The sequence below is a fragment of the Microplitis mediator genome, chromosome 9 (genome assembly GCF_029852145.1).
Source record: "Microplitis mediator isolate UGA2020A chromosome 9, iyMicMedi2.1, whole genome shotgun sequence".
Taxonomy (NCBI): Eukaryota; Metazoa; Arthropoda; class Insecta; order Hymenoptera; family Braconidae; genus Microplitis; species Microplitis mediator.
In genome coordinates, this window is record NC_079977.1 from 21,596,095 (window position 1) to 21,615,847 (window position 19,753).

The 19,753-nt window shown below is 26.0% G+C and overlaps 2 protein-coding genes across 2 annotated transcripts; both read right to left on the reverse strand.

The window, feature by feature from the left end:
- Window positions 1-1,616: 1,616 nt before the first annotated feature.
- On the reverse strand, window positions 1,617-5,064 carry LOC130674323 (uncharacterized). The gene is made up of 6 exons (XM_057479621.1): window positions 4,695-5,064; window positions 3,446-4,614; window positions 2,977-3,136; window positions 2,639-2,910; window positions 1,983-2,194; window positions 1,617-1,917 (listed from the first exon to the last, which is right to left on the reverse strand). The coding sequence occupies exons 1-6, from the start codon at window positions 5,009-5,011 to the stop codon at window positions 1,798-1,800; spliced, it is 2,250 nt and encodes a 749-aa protein (XP_057335604.1). The 5' UTR covers window positions 5,012-5,064; the 3' UTR covers window positions 1,617-1,797.
- A 10,610-nt stretch (window positions 5,065-15,674) lies between these two features.
- LOC130674680 (uncharacterized) lies at window positions 15,675-17,735 on the reverse strand. Its single transcript, XM_057480083.1, has 4 exons — window positions 17,506-17,735; window positions 16,495-16,527; window positions 16,289-16,378; window positions 15,675-15,850 (listed from the first exon to the last, which is right to left on the reverse strand). The coding sequence occupies exons 1-4, from the start codon at window positions 17,598-17,600 to the stop codon at window positions 15,760-15,762; spliced, it is 309 nt and encodes a 102-aa protein (XP_057336066.1). The 5' UTR covers window positions 17,601-17,735; the 3' UTR covers window positions 15,675-15,759.
- Window positions 17,736-19,753: the final 2,018 nt, after the last annotated feature.

Sequence of the window (19,753 nt, forward strand, 5' to 3'; positions counted from 1 at the left end):
GAAAATTTGTTAGATGATTAATTTTATTAAAATGTTTATCTTTAAATTTAAATTGCAGCGAAAGTATTGAAAATATGACAAAAATGTATATGAGTGATTTTGTAGAGAATTAAATTTCCTATAAATTTAGTTCAGTGCATTTTTATCGTAAATTCAATAGTTTGATCACAAATTCAATTTTAAGTAGACTTGTATGAAAATTTTATTTAATCGTTTTAATATTTCATTTTTCTCAGAATTATTTTATTTTAACTGTTAAATTTTAACACTGCAATAGTGTTAACTTATTTTATTATTTAACATTCCTTAATATTAATATTATTATTATTTATTAAATTTAACACAGTTAAATTTTAACACATTTTACCATTTTTTTACAGTGTTAAATTGTAGAATTTTTTAACAGTGTTAAATTCTTTAACTGTTTAATTTCCCTACTATTAACATTATTAATTTTTTTTAACACTGTTAATTTAACACATTTTACCATTTTTTCACAGTGTTAAATTGTAGAATTTTTTAACAGTATTAAATTCTTTAACTGTTAAAATTCCCTACTATTAACATTATTAATTATTTTTAACACTGTTAAATTTTAACATTTATAACAGAGTTCAATTTTTTAACTACTTCACATTGTTAACAGTTAACAATTCTCAATATTAATTTTATTAGTTAATTTTTAAATTATTTAACACTGTTAAATATTAACACTGTATAACAGTTTTAAATTTCTTAATTGTTTAACATTGTTAACTGTTAACATCCCTTAAAATTAATATCATTATTTAATTTTAACGCTTTTAATTTTTTAACATCGTTAAATGTTAACATTATTTAACAGTGTTAAATTACAAAACAGCACTATTAAATCGTAACGTTTCTTTATATAAATTTTTTGAAACACTAAACAATTAAAATTTATTTTTAACAGTGTTAACTGTTAACATTCCTCATTAACATTATTTTCCATTTTAACACAACATATAAAAATTATTTCCCACTAAAATGTTAAACTTGTTTTACTATAAAATTCAACAAACTTTTTTACACACTTAATTAACATTCTCAAGTATGTTAACACTGTTAACTCGTCATATTTATTAACATTAATTAATTTTAACACTTAAATTTAACAAGATCTCATCCAAAGAAAAAAATTCTGTCTTTAAATTAAAAATAACTCCGTATCTATAAGAGATACGACAAAAAAGTACTGAGACAATTTTATAGGAAATTAAATTTCCTAAAAATTTTGTCTCATATATTTTTATCATATATGTGATATTTTAGCCTATATACTAATTTTTATAAGACTTAAATATTATATTCAGCTTTTCTGACTTTTCTTGCTCATGCTCACTAATCTCTTCTTATATTTATAATATATATGTTCGTATATACATCACATATATATATAAGTGATATATTTATACTTATCGATAAACTGAAACTTAATACTGATTCTTTATTTACTCATGATTAATCATCAAGAATTTATTCATTAATTATCATTATTAAATTTTTTTTTCTAAGAAAATTTTTTTTAAAATAAAAAAAAACATCAGGGTCGTAAAATTTTACCCCCTCAAAAATTCCACCGTCAAAAAAAATTTTTTTAAAAAATTATTTTTTTATTCAAACAAATTTTTATTAAATTTTTTCTATAATACAAAATTCTGATAAAAATATCGCAGATACGATAAAAATGTATAGGGACATTTTTGTAGAAAATTAAATTATCTAAAAATTTTATCTCTTATATTTTCATCGTATCTGTGATATTTTGGTGTAAAATTACAAAACACCGTAATTAGCTAATTGTTGATCGATCCAAGATCTATATTTAATGACGTCGGTGTAAACTGCTGGTACATTTGAGGCACCGCAACCAATTCCCCAGGACACGATTCCTACCTGTGAACAAATATTTTGATTATAAGTAATTATTAACAAGTAAATATTTACATTATTTATTTAACCTGAACAAATTGTCCGGTAGGAATCGAACAAAGAAGAGGGCCCCCGCCGTCACCTGTGCAGGTATCTTTGTTTTCTTCGCCTCCTGCGCAGAGGAAACTCGAGTGTAATTGAAAGAACTGACCGAGACGAGTCGCTCGCAGACGTAATTGACATTCAAATCGATCAATCAGCGGCAAGTCGATTTTCTTTAGCAGCGACTGGTATTTTCCCTCTACAAATTTTAATATTTTTAATTTTTTATGGAAGACTTTTCTTTCTGAGGTGATTTCCTCTAGAATGAGTACCCACATGACATACTTTTAAAAAAAAAAATTTTCAAAATTTTTTTTTTTTCAAAATTCGAATTTTTTAAAAAAGTGAGTGTATGGTCATGTGTGACGTAAAAATCTCGTTTTAATGAGTACCCACATGACATATTTTCAAAAAAAAAATTCGAAAATTAATTTTTAAATTTTTGAAAATTTGAATTTTTTGAAAAAATGAGTGTAGCCTTGTTTGGTATTAAAATATCTTTTAAATGAGTACCCACATGACATATTTTTGAAAATTTATTTTTGAATTTTCGAAAGTTGAATTTTTTGAAAAAATGAGTGTGTAGCCTTGTTTAGTATCAAAAACTCTTTTAAATGAGTACCCACATGACATATTTACTTACGGAACGCATCACGACCCCAACCGGTAGCCCAACATCGAGTGCCGGGAGAAAAAGTCATCATTTGATTAGGCAAGCAAACGGGCATTACATTGACAGCATAAGTGACCGGTGTTTCGAGTATTAAAATTGCAATATCGTTGTATAAACCCCCGCTGTAATATTGTGGGTGTGTTACAATGGCCTGCACTACTGATTCCTGAAAAGGCAGCGGCTCACTAGTTGAAGCTGTGTCCCAGTCGCCAAATCGTGCGATTATTGGTCCTGGTTTTCGTCTGAAAAAAAATTTTAACAATTTTTGTTTTTTTCGAAAATTCAAAATTTTTTTTTCAAAAATTTACTTCAGAACGCAATGAGCAGCAGTAAGTACAGCGCGATTATTTATCATTGAGGCGCCACACAAAAATTCATTGGTACCAGTCTCCGTTGGTCGGACAATCAACGCAACCATCCATGGAAATTCAGCAAAATAAGTTTGTCCACCGATATCAGGACAATTACCTAAAAAAAATTACATATTTCAACTCCGGGTTCAAAATCCTTTCGAATGAGTACCCACAAGTCATATTTTTGAAAATTTTGATTTTTCAAAAAATATTTTGAAAAATCAAAATTTACAAATTGGCTTTTATTTATTTTCAAAAAACCTCTAGAACGAGTACCCACATGACAAAATAAAGTTTCAAAAAAGTAATTTTTCAAAATTCAAAATTTTTGAAAAAAAAAATGTCGGGCTTAATGATTACAAAATTTCCTCTGGAATGAGTACCCGGAAGTCACATTTCCTACAAATACAAATTCGAGAATTACCTGTACTACATTTCGGGCCCTTGACGCCACAAAATGGCTGCGTTGCTGCTGGGCCATCAAATCTATTGACTATTAGATTGCTCCCAGGCAAAACATTACCCTGAGTTACCTCAACACTCATTTCCTTCAAAATTCCACTTAATTTACAGCAAACTTCATCCATAGGTAAGCAATACCGGAAACGGGGATCAATAAATCCCGCGGCGTCTAATTGAACTTCACTTCCAATTTGACATTGACTAGATTTAACACATTTACAAGCTTTTGAAGTACCGGGATTTTTAATTGTCAAATTTGCCCGTGGATCAATATTGGGCCCAAAATTTCCGCCATCTTGATTATTGATATCAGGAAATGAGATACTGTCGTAACCATTCAATGGTAAGTAACAACAAACTTCATTATCGGCACAACTAATATCGACAATCTGTATTTGCCGAGCTGGATAACGTGGATCGATATTACCAGCGCCAGATACGATTATAAATCCATTTTTATCGCACTGTGAAGTTGGTACACATTTACATATATGTGAAGTTGGTTGTGAAGTTGGAGCTGGGATAGGAAATGGTGTCGTTGAAAAAATAATTGATGGTGTTGATGGTGAAGTTGGGGGTGGAATAGGCAAAGTTGAAAAAGTTATCGGTGAAGTTGGTGGTGAAGTTGGCGGTGAAATTGAAGTTGGTGGTAAAGTTGCGATGGGTAATGAAGGTGGGAAGTATACGTTGTTACTATTTGGTGGTATACGACAACACATTAATGATGATTCGCATGCGCATTCAGAGCATAAAAATGAAGTTTGACGTGGATCTATAATTCCACTTCCTGAAGTTATTATAAAACCATCAGGACCGCATTGATATTTTTCAACGCACATACATTTTAATGGTGGTAATGTTGGAAATGGTTTTAATGTCGTTGGTGGTGAAGTTGGTGGCGAAGTAGGGGGTGAAGTTGGCGGAGAAGTGGGAGGTGAAGTAGGGGGAGAAGTTGGTGGTGAAGTAGGTGGTGAGGTAGGAGGTGAAGTTGGTGGTGAGGTAGGTGGTGAGGTAGGGGGTGAAGTTGGTGGCGAGGTAGGGGGTGAAGTTGGTGGTGAAGTAGGGGGCGAAGTTGGGCGTACTATTGGTGGTTTACAACAAACTTCTAAATCACCTGTACAACGACGAATTCTAAAAAAAAATTAATTATGTCGTACTTCGTAGTTCGTACTTCATACTTCACTTTGTACTTCATTTTTGTTTCTACTTACCGTACATCGATTAAACCAATACCGTCGCTTATAATGGTGTTGTTTATATCACACTGATAATAAGGTACGCAAATACAATCGGGTGTTGTTGCAGATGTCGTTGTTGGTATTTTGGGTACTTGATGTACTTTTAATTTATGTTTTAGTATATGAAATATAAAATGGTTATCCAAATTTTTGAAGTTGTTGTTTTTCTCGTTATTAATGAAAGTATTGTTGTGATAGTCATTGTTATTATTGTTATTGTTATTTTTGTTAATTTGAGGTTTAATGAAGTCGTGATTTTGTGGCGGCCGCCATCTTGAACATAGTTGCATACTTTGTACTTTGTCAGGTATTATTAACTTGACATTCAGTATGATAAGAGTTATTGACAATTTTATGTTCATTTTTTTATCGATTTGAATACTCGTTTATTTTGCAAATTCGATTAATCGATTTATGATATTTGCGATATATCGAAATATCTGAAAATGATTTGTTAGTATTTTTATTTATTAAAAAGAAATTTATCAGAAGTATCGATATATCGTTTACTAATATCGATATATCGATTACTAATATCGATATATCGATTATTGTTTTTTTCGATCTTTAAAATTATTATTATAATTATAATTTTACGATTTTTTGTTCGTAGAAATTAAAATTTTCAATATCGGTATATCGATGTATCGAAGCATCGATTTGAGACATCGATTATTAAATATATTTTTTAATATTTACGGCTTTAAAAATTTAATGAATCTTTATGTAAATACCAAAATTTCGACGTATCGATCTCTAGTGTTTCGATTATCGATTACCAATATAGATGTGTCGTAGCCTAATTCGAGATCTCGAATACTAAATATTTTGTTTAACTTTTTTCTTCTATTTTTGAATATCCAAACCGCGATTATCGATTCTGAACTTCGATATATCGATTCTCAACTTCTATACATCGATTTTAAATTTCGATATATCGATCCTAAGTTCTGAGATATCGAACACTAAATTTTTTTAAACTGTTTTTTTCATTTGAAATACTAAAATTCGATTATCGATCCTCAACTTCGATATATCGATCTCTAGTTTCGAGATATCAAACACTAATTTTTTTCAAACTTACTTTCAAATTTAAAGTACATCCAAACCTCGATTCGCGATTCGCAACTTCGATATATCAATCCTTAACTTCGATACATCGATTTTACATTTCGATATATCGATCCTAAGTTCTGAGACATCTAACACTAAATTTTTTTAAACTGTTTTTTTAAATTTGAAGTACAAAAATTAGATTATCGATCCACGATTTCAGTTTCGATATATCGATCTTCACTTTCGATATATCGATCTCTAGTTTCGAGATATCAAACACTAATTTTTTTCAAACTTTACTTTCAAATTTCCAATATCAAAACTTCGATTTTCGATTTGCAACTTCGATATATCGATCCTTAACTTCGATATATCGATCCTCAACTTCGATACATCGATAAATAAATATCTCAACAAATCCAAAATTTCCACTTAATACCAAACTATAACTCGATTATTTTCACTTCGATATATCGCGATCAACTTCGAGATATCGAACCAACTTTTTTTTTCTTTTCTCTTCAACGTAACACCCGCGAAGGTTCACAATTAAATGACCAATTCAATCCACCACAAATTTAGTAACTTTGGTTTTTTCCACATTAACAATTTCCTCAAAAAAAAAAATGTAAATTAAATTAAAATGAAATAATCAACATGGAGATATGCTTTAAAGAAGTTTTAGGTCACTGGGTAAATATGTTTTTTTTTTATTGTCAACACGTGTCCGAAAGTTTACTCAATTTCAATTTCAGCTTAACTATGTTTTTTTATTATTTTTATACTTCTATTGAATAGCACTCGAGTGTAGAGAAAATAATTCACTATTTCACCCGACAAATAGAAGAGAGTAAAAGTGACTGAATCAGATAATTACCTTTTATTGTCTCCGTTCATCTATTATGCATACTATTATGTATTATAAATGTATGACAACATTACTATTTATTTATTATTCTTTTTTTTTTACTTTCATTAAATTGCGAAACATTTTTTTTTTTTTTAATTTTTTATGTAATTTGAATTTGAATTATATATATTTTTTTTTAACTTAAAAATCAAATACTGGGTAAATTATCAAAGATATGAAAAAAACTAATGAGTACTTTTTTGTAGAGAATTAAATTTTCTACGAAAAAGGTCTCTTATAATTTTCCATTAAAATTAATCGTTTATGAGTAATTGGAAATTAATGAAAATGATCAACAAATTCGGGCCAAAAATTAATTTGGTAAAAAATCAAATTTTTTTTTTAACTTAAAAATCAATTACTGGGTAAACTATCAAAGATATGAAGAAAATTAATGAATACTTTTTTGTAGAGAATTAAATTTCCTACAAAAAAGGTCTCTTACAATTTTTCATGAAAATCGATAGTTTACTTAAAATTTTGATTAAGAAAAAGTAAGTTATCAAAAATCGTTTAAAAATTTAGTAACTAAATTTTCAAAAATTCGTAACTTTTGAAAAAATGCAAATTAAGGGCCGTTATAGGGCTCATTTTAAAGCTTAGACTTCAGGCTACAATTTTCATTTGTGTTTCATCGATCTGGGATCAATAGTTTTCGAGATATCGAATTTTTTAGGTAAAAGATCAAAATTTTAGTCAAGAATATTTCAACAAATTTTTGGTTTTTGAGTTTCAAAAATTCATAACTTTTGACCAAATTTAAATTTTGGGCCGTTTTAGGTCTCATTTCAAAGGTTGGGTTTCCAGCTACAATTTTCATTCATACATGATACACTTTTGATCATTAGCTTCCGAGATATCGAATTTTGAATGTAAAATTTTTTTGCCCCGAAAAAAAATTACAAGAATTTTAAATTCAAAATTAGAAAAAAAATTAACTAATTAATTTTTTTATCTTTGATCAATTGCAGGCCACTTATATATAGCGTGAAAAATATTAATGAGTACTACTGATGAATAATTAAATAATTTACGTGCGACATAATTTTTTTTATCTCATAATCAATAAAAATAATAATAGTAATTTTTTTTTTTATAATAAAAATTACGTCAAATTAACGACAAAAAAAAAAGTTTTACCCGCAAAATAAATTAAAAAAAAAAAATATTTTTCAAATTTTTTTATTTTAAACCGCAATTTTTTTAATTTTGAAAATTAAATCCGCGGTCAATTCGCGGCCGCGACTCAACCGTGAGTTTAAAAAAAAATTTAAATCACTTGTAATTTCTCTAATATTTGATCTCAAGTTAAATTTTTCCAAAAATAAAATTCAAATTTTTTAATTTTTTTTTTTCATATTTTTATTTTAAGGTCTGTATATATAATTAAAATTTATGTTGCACATGAAATATAATGTTTCAAGTTTGTTTGAAACCGCGCCATTAAAATTTAAAATTTACGACTTCGGGTCCCGGATCTCAATTTTCCGGCTGTGACTGAACCGTTTGTATTTTAAAAAGGTCTGGAAAATTTTTTTATGAATCTCCGGTACCCCGTTGTCTTTTTACGAGCTTGTATATTTTTTTTTTCAAAATAATTTACCATCCGATAAAAAAAACATAAAAACTCCATCTACTTTTTCACCTCAAATTCGCTGCCAAATTTTCAAACTCTTCTGGAGCTTCAAAAACCAACTTTACAAAAAAATTCAATCAGACCATTTTTGTAGAAAATTTAAAGCTCTACAAAAAATTACTCACTAATTTTTTTCCTATCTCTAATATTTAAGCCGCTAATTCCAAATTAACATTTCGAATCTTAAATTTTTTTAATTTTATCCATTTTTTGACTTTTAAAAATTCGTTACTTTTTTCGAAATCAATATTAAGAAACCGGATATTTTTTTTTGAATTCCCCGTAAAATTCCCTTTGAAATGAACCCCCATGACTTGTATTTTTATCAAATAATTACTGAGTAATTAAATAAAAACTCTAAAATTTAATTTTTAACGCGAGCCCTCGCGTTTTCCCGCGGAAAAAATGATCGAATAATTTCTATTTTTAAAAAAATGATCTAATGCACGAGATATAAATTCGAATACATAATTACCAAGTGATTTCTTAACACAAAAAAAAATTATGAAATTTGATTAGAAAAAATAAATGATTTTTTTGTGATAAATTTATCCGCGGGCTAATGAGTCATTAATTACTAGCTCGCGATATATATCATGTGTGGTAATGACATATTTGTGTAATGGACTAAAAAGTAGTCATAAATTAAATTTATTCATGATCGACTCATATTTTTTTGTTATATAAGAGGGAATTTTTAAATTTAATTTCAGTTTTAAATTGACCGGCTAATTAATTTTATTAATTACTGAGTTTTAATGATCTTTTATTTCCTTACAGTAAGTAAATTTTTTTATTATTAATTCTACTAAAATTCTACTAAAATTTTTTTTAAATTTGAATAAAAAAATTTTCGCGGGAAAACTTCCCGGTAATTACGCGGATTCTAATTAATTTAATTTAAATTAAATTTTTTATTTTAATGATTGATTAATTTTGTAATCGACTTTTTTAACTCGCGAGGTATCGATGGAAAAAAAATTTTAATTAATTTAAATAATTAGAAGCTGAGTAATTGCAGAAGAAAGTGCGCGAGTAAAAATTAAGAAAATTATTAATTAAATTTTTTTAATTGCAGTGCATTGATTTGGACAAGCCGATAATTATTTTTTTTTTTTAATTAAACAAATTGAAAATTCGAAAAAAAAAAATGAAAAAAATTTTAGCCCTTGGAGTAATTTTATTTTTTTTAATTACAATTGCGAAAAGTGACTATTATTGCTCGGATAATTGGGTGAGTATTAATTAGTAATTAATTTTTTACTGCGAGAAAATTCGGTTATTTTCAATTTTGGCGGAAAAAAAAATTTTTGATTCGAAAAAAATAAACAGATTTTTTTATTCAAGAATTTTTTACTCCGGTCAATTGGTGCTAGGGTGTAAATTGTGAGGTAATATGGCACCTGTTGGTGGATGGAACTGAATTTTTGAACTGAGTAGAATTTCCCGGGATCGAAAAAAGAAATTTTTTTTAAATTAAGAATTTTTAGATTTTATGTGGAAAATAAATTTGATTTAAGAAAAATTAAATTTAACTGAGAAAATAATAGCGAGTGAACCCGTGTTTAAAAAATTAGTTCCAAAAAGATTCCAACAAAGTTCCGCATGTGGAACTTCTAATAATGAGACAGATAGTTTTTTGGAACGTTACTAATTTCGATGGTAAAAAAAAAAGTTTTTATGAGCAAATTTAGAGAAAAAAAAGGACGTTCTGGGAACTTTTTTGGAACTTTTTTTTGTTCTTCAAAAAATTAAAAAGTAGTGATTTTTGAACTATTTTGGCATGTTTCTGGAACGTCTTTAGTCTAGAAAAAATGCAAAAGTAGTGATTTTGGAACTTTTTCGGAATGTCTATATAAAATTCCAAAAACGTCCTCTTTTGACTCTAAATTTGCTCATAAAAATTTTTTTTTTACCATCAAAATTAGTTCCAAAAAAGTTCCATTCGAAGTTCTAATCTGTCTGATGTTTAGAAGTTCCACATGCGGAACTTTTTTGGAATCTTTTTAGAACGAATTTTTTTTACACGGGAATGTAATTCAAGAAATTTTGATTTGAACTAAAAAATTAATAATGACCCCGATAAATAATGATTCTGTATAATAATTGGGGTGATCCAAAAAATAACAAGTTTTTTTTTTCTCGGAAACAGGTTCAAAAGTTTCATTTAGATAAAAAAAGACTCCTGTGAAAATTAGAGCTGAATATTAACATTAAGAGGTTCCTCATCGCACTTTTCTATTTTCCATAAGAATAACTTGGAAATAATTTTTTTTACGTCTTCTGATTTTTATAAGTAGCTAATGATGCGTCATAGGAATAAATGGCAGGCATATTTTTGTAGGTAATTGAATGCTCTACAAAAAAAGTTTCTTATCATTTTTTGATAAATCTATTTGTTCAAAAGTTATTTGAGGTTGAAGTCGAATTCATATTAAATTTTGAGATCTTTTTACTTTTCCGGCGAAACTATCAGACCTATTACAAAATATCATGGGACCTTTTTTGTAGGCAATTTTATTCCCTAGAAGTTATTTCCAATAAAGTTTTTTCAAATTCCGTATTGTTTTCTAGTTATTTTAATTTTAATGTCAAGCTCTTAAAATCGATCAGAAGACTATTTTTTTTATGAGCATGACATTAAAATGAAAATAACTAGAAAATAATGCGGAATTTGAAAAAACTTTATTGGAAATAACTTCTAGGGAATAAAATTGTCTACAAAAAAGGTCCCATGATATTTTGTAATAGGTCTGATAGTTTCGCCGGAAAAGTGAAAAGATCTCAAAATTTAATATGAATTCGACTTCAACCTCAAATAACTTTTGAACAAATAGATTTATCAAAAAATGATAAGAAACTTTTTTTGTAGAGCATTCAATTCCCTACAAAAATATGCCTGCCAATTATTCCTATGACGCATCGTTAGCTACTTATAAAAATCAGAAGACGTAAAAAAAATTTTGTTCCATGTTATTCTTATGGAAAATAGAAAAGTGCGATGCGGAACCTCTTAATGTTAATTTTCAGCTCTAATTTTTACAGGCTATTTTTATCTAAATGAAGCCTTCGAACCTGTTTCCGAAAAAAAAAATAGTAAATTTGATCTAAAAAGTATTGATTTAGTATCAAGTTTTTAATAATTGTTTTTTTTTTTAGTGCAATACCGACAGTGATTGTAGAAGAATTCATCCTTTTGAACGTCACAGTTGTTCATTATACATATGGTGCGGATTTCGTTACGTATGCAGACCAAATCCATATTCTGGGACCTTCCATAGGTCGTATAATAATCGTGGACGTCGCGGAAGCCACCGTTACTAGTCACTATAGTATTTATTCAATTTAATAAAAAAATATTTTTTACAAAAAAAATGAGTGTTTTTTTTTTTATTTTAACCAGGGGTTGTGGGTACTCGTTCCAAAGGAAATTTTATTCTGAATAACAGAATGTATATATTTTTATATTTTTTGAAAATTTTGAAATTTTTTTTTGGAATTCACGGTATGGCGTATGGGTACTCATTCGAAAGGAAATTTGGTGTAATATAACGTAAAAATGTTATTTTTTGAGATTTTGTAAATTTTGAAATTTTTCGAATTTGAATTTTTGTTTTGGAATTCAAGGTATGACTTGTGGGTACTCATTCGAAAGGAAATTTAGTGTAATACACAGAAAAATGTTTTTTTCAAGGGTTTTGTAAATTTTGAAATTTTTCAAATTTGAATTTTTGTTTTGAAATTCAAAGTAGGGACTGTGGGTACTCATTCAAAAGGAAATTTGGTGTAATATAAGGAAAAATTTTATTTTTTGAGGTTTTGTAAATTTTGAAATTTTTCAAATTTGAATTTCTGTTTTGGAATTCAAAGTAGGGACTGTGGGTACTTATTTTAAAGCAAACGGGTTAATTCCCAAAACTCCGTTAGTAATTTTTGAAAAAGATATTTTTTATATTGATTAATTTTTATTTTACATAACTTTAGAAAACTATTATTTCATTATTTCTGTTGACAATTTTATTCATTTTATTACAATTCATTGTTTTCAAAAAATTAATAATTTTTTAATAATGATAATTATTTAATCATCATCTCTAAAGAAAATCGTCTCGAATAGTCCTGGTGGGCTGTAACAAAAATTTTTTTTTTTTAATTTTAGAAATTATCTAATTTTAAAATATAGCATGTGGGTACTCAAACTAACGGAAATGAGTTAGTTTTCGAGAAAATAAAATTAGTTTATGAAAAAAATGAATTTTGAAAAATAAATAACAACTTTTTTTATCAGTCATTTAGAAATTTCATCCTTACTTTGATATCACGCAGGCGGGTAATGAATGATGATGATTTTAAAATAAATGTACAAATTAACAAAAATAAAAAAATTGATGAAAATATTTTTGAATTTTTTTTTAAATTTTAAGTATGGCATGTGGGTACTCAAACTAACGGAAATGGGTTAGTTTTCAAGGAAATAAAACCAGTTTGCAAAAAAAAAATTAATAGCAGGAAATAAATGAACATTTTATATTTTTGTAAATTTAGATAATTCAAATTTATTAATTACTTACTTTGGATCAGCATGAATCTGAGTGTAGGGCACGAATTTTATTGGATCAAAACTCATTGGCCGGCTAAAAAAATTTAGAAAATGTTTTTTTATTTTTGTTTTAAGTTTAAAATTTTCAAATTTTTATTTCAATTACTTTTGGTTATAAACATTTAATAAAAAACGGATAATTACCTTGCATAAGCGGCATCGTTCTCGGGAGTATCACTGAAATATTTTTAAAAGAAAAATAAAAATTAATTTTTGTATAAAAATAAAAAAAAAAAATTTTTTAATTTTTTTAACTCCTAGTGTCTTAGATATTAATTTTACAAAAAAATGTCTGGGGACTTTTTTGTAGAAAATTTAATTCTCTACAAAAAAGCTTTCATTCATATTTTTCATATTTTCAATTTCCGGCCCAGAATTTCTATTCAGACTCACGAGCAACGAAATTCAAAATTCCCACAAAAATTTTAAAAGTTTAAAAAAATTCTAACGTCTAAAATTTCAATTTTATAAAAAAATGCTTCGGGATTTTTTTGTAGAAAATTTAATTTTCTACAAAAAAGCTCTCATTCATATTTTTCATATTTTCAATTCCCGGCCCAGAATTTCTATTACAAACTCACGACCAACGAAATTCAAAATTCCCACAAAAATTTTAAAAGTTTAAAAAAATTCTCACGTCTAAAATTTCAATTTTATAAAAAAATGCTTCGAGACTTTTTTGTAGAAAATTTAATTTTCTACAAAAAAGCTCTCATTCATATTTTTCATATTTTCAATTCCCGGCCCAGAATTTCTATTACAAACTTACGACTTACGAAATTCAAAATTCCCACAAAAATTTTAAAAGTTTAAAAAAATTCTCACGTCTAAAATTTCAATTTTATAAAAAAATGCTTCGGGACTTTTTTGTAGAAAATTTAATTTTCTACAAAAAAGCTCTCATTCATATTTTTCATATTTTCAATTTCCGGCCCAGAATTTCTATTACAATCTCACGAGCAACGAAATTCAAAATTCCCTCAAAAATTTTAAAAGTATAAAAAAATTCTCACGTCTAAAATTTCAATTTTACAAAAAAATGCTTCGGGACTTTTTTGTAGAAAATTTAATTTTCTACAAAAAAGCTCTCATTCATATTTTTCATATTTTCAATTCCCGGCCCAGAATTTCTATTACAATCTCACGAGCAACGAAATTCAAAATTCCCACAAAAATTTTAAAAGTTTAAAAAAATTCTCACGTCTAAAATTTCAATTTTACAAAAAAATGTCTCAAAACTTTTTTATAGAAAATTTAATTCTCTATAAAAAAGGTCTCATTTAATTTTACTGTAAAATGAATATTTACTCAGATATTTTACTTCAAAGAATTTAAATCCAAGAAAAATGAATAAAAAAATTTAATTAATTAATTAATTAATTAATTAATTAATTGGTTAATTAAAATACTTACTCGTTAATAACAAATCCCCAATTTTGATTAGTATCCTCCATGATCGGCCACCCAATTGCAACACCAATTAAACAAATAATTATAAATAATTTCATTTTTCTTTCTTCTCTTCTAAGTACAAAAAAATATTACGACTGACTTCGACTAAGAAAAATTTTGTACTGAATGTAAAAGTAAAATATCAAGTATTCATACTTAATATGACGCGCACTAATTACAAAAATAATTATTATTATAGATAAAGAAAATTTAATCCCTACGTAGTATTTGTAGAATTTGTGAATATTTTGAAAGCCCATTAAATATATATATATATATATATATATATATATATATATATATACATACATATATATACACTATATATAATGTGATTAAGACGTATTGGCATACTGACGTAGTAAGAAAACTCATTAACATTCCAACGTAATGCTGTAATTAAGATTGACGTCATTGATTTTATTGTAGATTTGTTAAGGTGAGTCCAAAAAAAATTTTTTTTCAAATTTGAATTTTATCCTGGAATTCAAGGTATGGCTTGTGGGTACTCGTTCCACCGGAAATTTTGTGTAAAACAAAAACTATTAATTTTTTTAACATTTTGTAAAATTTGAAATTTCTCAAATTTGAATTTTTTTCTGAAATTCTAAGTATGGCTTGTGGGTACTCGTTCAAAAGGAAATTCGATGTAGAACAAAGAAGAATATTATTTTTCAAGATTTTGGAAATTTTGAAATTTTTTAAATTTGAATTTCTGTTTTGGAATTCAAGGTATGGCTTGTGGGTACTCATTCAAGAGGAAATTTTGTGCAGATTAAAGATAAATATTATTTTTTAAAATTTTGTGAAATTTGAAATTTTTTAAATTTGAATTTCTGTTTTGGAATTCAAAGTATGGCTTGTGGGTACTCATTCAAACAGAAATTCGGTGCAGAATAAAGTTGAATATTATTTTTAACGATTTTGAGAAATTTGAAATTTTTCGAATGTGAATTTCTATTTTGGAATTCTAAGTATGGCTTGTGGGTACTCATTCAAGAGAAAATTCGGTGTAGAGTACAGACGAATATTATTTTTAAAAATCTTATAAATTTTGAAAATTTTCAAATTTGAATTTTTGTTTGGAATTCAAAGTATGGCTTGTGGGTACTCATTCAAGAGGAAAATCGATGTAGAACGAATATTATTTTTTAAAATCTTATGAATTTTGAAAATTTTCAAATTTGAATTTTTATTTTGAAATCCAAAGGAGAGGCTGTTGGTATTCGTTTTAAAGGAAATGAGTTGGTTTGCACGAATTATCAGTAATTCTTAAAAAAAATTATTAATTAATTATTTCTACCGTCAAGTTTATTTATTTTATTACAATTTTTTATTATTTTTTAAAAATTAGTAATTACTTTTATTAATGATTTTAATATCCTTAATAATCAGAGTCTCTAAAATAAATTGCATCTTTGTTCATTTCATTCCATACAGCTGGGTGAAGACTCATGTCCAATGGTACTGATGGTCTGTAAAAAAAAAAAGTATTTTTAAAAAAATTTCTGAAAATTATCTAAATTTAAAATATAGCATGTGGGTACTCAAACTAACGGAAATGAGTTAGTTTTCAAGAAAATAAAATCAGTTTTTGAAAAAAAAAATTTTTGAAAAATAAAGATAAACTTTTTTATCAGTCAGTCCAAAATTTTATTCTTACTTTGATATCGCGCAGGCGGGTAATGATTTTAAAAGAAATGTAAAAATTAACAAAAACAAAAATTTGATACAAATATTTTTAAGTTTTTTTCAAAATTTTAAGTATAGCATGTGGGTACTCAAACTAACGGAAATGAGTTAGTTTGTAATAAAAAAGAATCAGTTTGCAAAAAAAAAAATTAATAGCAGGAAATAAATCAACATTTTATATTTTTGTATAAATAGATAATTTAAATTTATTATTTATTTACCTCGGATCAACATGACTCGGTGGTGATGTCATCACTGGCTTATTCAAGCGACGAGGTCTGGGTGGAATTGGGTCAAAACTTAGTGGCCGGCTAAAAAAAATAAAAATGTAATTTTAAAATTTCTTTTTTTTTCAGTTTTAAATTTCCAAATATTTTTATTTCAATTACTTTTATTTATAAACATTTAATAATAAATGGATAATTACCTTCCATAGGCTTCATCGTCCTCGGGAATATCACTAAAATATTTTTGAAAGAAAAAAAAATATTAATTTTTTTATTAAAATGAAAAAAAAAATTTTTTTTCTAATTTTGCTTCTAGTGTCTCAAATATCAATTTTACAAAAAAATGTCTCGAAACTTTTTTATAGAGAATTAAATTCTCTACAAAAATGCTCTCATTCAAATTTTTCATATTTTCAATTTCCGGCCCAGAATTTCTATTACAATCTCACGAGCAACGAAATTCAAAATTCCCACAAAAATTTTAAAAGTTTAAAAAAATTCTCACGTCTAAAATTTCAATTTTATAAAAAAATGCTTCGGGACTTTTTTATAGAAAATTTAATTTTCTACAAAAAAGCTCTCATTCATATTTTTCATATTTTCAATTCCCGGCCCAGAATTTCTATTACAAACTTACGACTTACGAAATTCAAAATTCTCACAAAATTTTTGAGAGTTTAAAAAAATTCTCACGTCTAAAATTTCAATTTTATAAAAAAATGCTTCGGGACTTTTTTGTAGAAAATTTAATTTTCTACAAAAAAGCTCTCATTCATATTTTTTATTAAAATGAAAAAAAAAATTTTTTTTCTAATTTTGCTTCTAGTGTCTCAAATATCAATTTTACAAAAAAATGTCTCGAAACTTTTTTATAGAGAATTAAATTCTCTACAAAAATGCTCTCATTCAAATTTTTCATATTTTCAATTCCCGGCCCAGAATTCCTCTTATAAACTCACGACTAACGAAATTCAAAATTCCCACAAAAATTTTAAAAGTTTAAAAAAATTCTCACGTCTAAAATTTCAATTTTACAAAAAAATGTCTCTGAATTTTTTTATAGAAAATTTAATTCTCTATAAAAAAGGTCTCATTCAATTTTACTGTAAAATCAATATTTACTCAGATATTTTACTTCAAAGAATTAAAATTCAATAAAAATGAATTAAAAAATTCAATTAATTAATTAATTGATTAATTAAAATAATTACTCTTTAATAACAAAGCCCCAGTTTTGATTAGTATCCTCCATTGCCGGAAACCCAATCGCAATACCAATGACACAAATAATTATAAATAATTTCATTTTTTTTTTTTTTCGACTGATTTGGATCAAGAAAAATTTTAAACTGAACTCGGAAATTAAATTTCAAGTTTTTATACCCGCGTAAAATGACACGTATTAATAAAAATAATAATAGTTATTAGTATAGAGATAAAGACAATTTAATACGCATGTAATATTTGTACAATCTGTTAATAATTTGATAGCCTATTAATTATAAATATATATATATAATATATGACTAATTTTATAGACCTACTGACGTGATGACGCAGTGACAAAACTCATAAACATTCCAAGGTAAAATGCTAAATAAATAACACATTAATAACATTGATGTCACATATTTTTTTTTGTATATATACATATATATACACATATGTATGAATGTATGTATATATATCGCATGTGGGTACTCATTGGAACGGAAATAAGTTAGTTGATAGTAAGGAATGAATATCGAGACAAAAGAAAAAAATTTGAAAAGTCTCATTTATTAAAAATTCAAGATTTTTGAGTTTTACTCAAAAGTATAGCATGTGGGTACTTAAACTAACGGAAATGAGTTAATTAACGATAATAAATGAATATTAAGACAAAAAAAAAAATTCAATCAATTTTCAAAATTTCCATAATTCAAAATTTTTGAATTTGAATCAGAAGTATTGCATGTGGGTACTCAAACTAACGGAAATGAGTTAATTAACAATTGAAAATTAATATGAGACAAAAAAAAAAATTTGACTAATCTTTCATTTATTAAAAATTCAAAATTTTTTTGTTTTACTCTAAAGTATAGCATGTGGGTACTCAAACCAACGGAAATAAGTTAGTCAACAATAAAAAATGAATATTAAGACAAAAAGAAAAAATTTGACAAATCTTGCTTTTATCAAAAGTTCAAAATTTCTGAGTTTTATTCAAAAGTATAGCATGTGGGTACTCAAACTAACTGAAATTCGTTAGTTAACAATAGAAAATTAAAATCAAGACAAAAAAAAATTTAATTAATTTTCAAAATTTCCACAATTCAAAATTTTTGAATTTGAATCAGAAGTATTGCATGTGGGTACTCAAACTAACGGAAATGAGTTAATTAACAATTGAAAATTAATATGAGACAAAAAAAAAAAAATTTGACCAATCTTTCATTTATCAAAAGTTCAAAATTTTTTTGTTTTGCTCTAAAGTATAGCATGTGGGTACTTAAACTAACGGAAATGAGTTAATTAACAATAATAAATGCATTTCGAGACAATAAAAAAAAATTTGAAAAGTCACACTTGTCAAAAATTAAAAATTTTTTAGTTTTATTTAAAAGTATAGCATGTGGGTACTCAAACTAACGGAAATGAGCTAGTTAACAATAAAGAATTAAAATCAAGACAAAAAAAAAATTTAATTATTTTCCAAAATTTCCAAAACTCAAAATTTTTTAATTTAAATCAAAAGTATAGCATGTGGGTACTTAAACTAACGGAAACGGGGTAGTTAAATAAAAAAAACAATAATTTGTTAACATTTTTTATTACAAAATTTTCTCATACAAATATAAAAATTACAAAAACTATTAATTATAATTATTATTAATAATACTAACGTTTAAACTTCGTTAATAAACATAAATAATTAAATGGGCGCAGTAAACAGAAGTAAAAATAAATATTCAAAATTTTTTTTTTAAATAAAATATCGCGTGTAAAAAAAAGTACAAAATTGACAGCTATTCAAATTATCAAAAATATGGACAATTAATATATATATATATAAAAATATATATATTTGCAATTACAATAATTATTTTTCTGTGTAATCAATTGTTTAAAAAAATGTTTAAAAATTATGTGACATCACCAATTATTTTTTTTTTCGAATTCAATCAACGGTTTAAATTTTAAAATTTTATTTATACAATTAAATTTAGCTGTCAGTAGCAAAAAAAAAAATGAATTTTAAAAATTTTAATTAATTTACAAATTAATTTAATTCATTTCATTTTTTTTTAAATTAATTAATTATTTGTCAAACGGCATATTTATTTTTGACTACGCCCATTATTGCAAATTTTCAAATTATCGATAAATTAATTAGTTAAATTATTAATTGATTAATTAGTATCGAGTTTTTTGTATGTAAATATGATTAATTGTTAATTATTGGTTAAATATTGATAT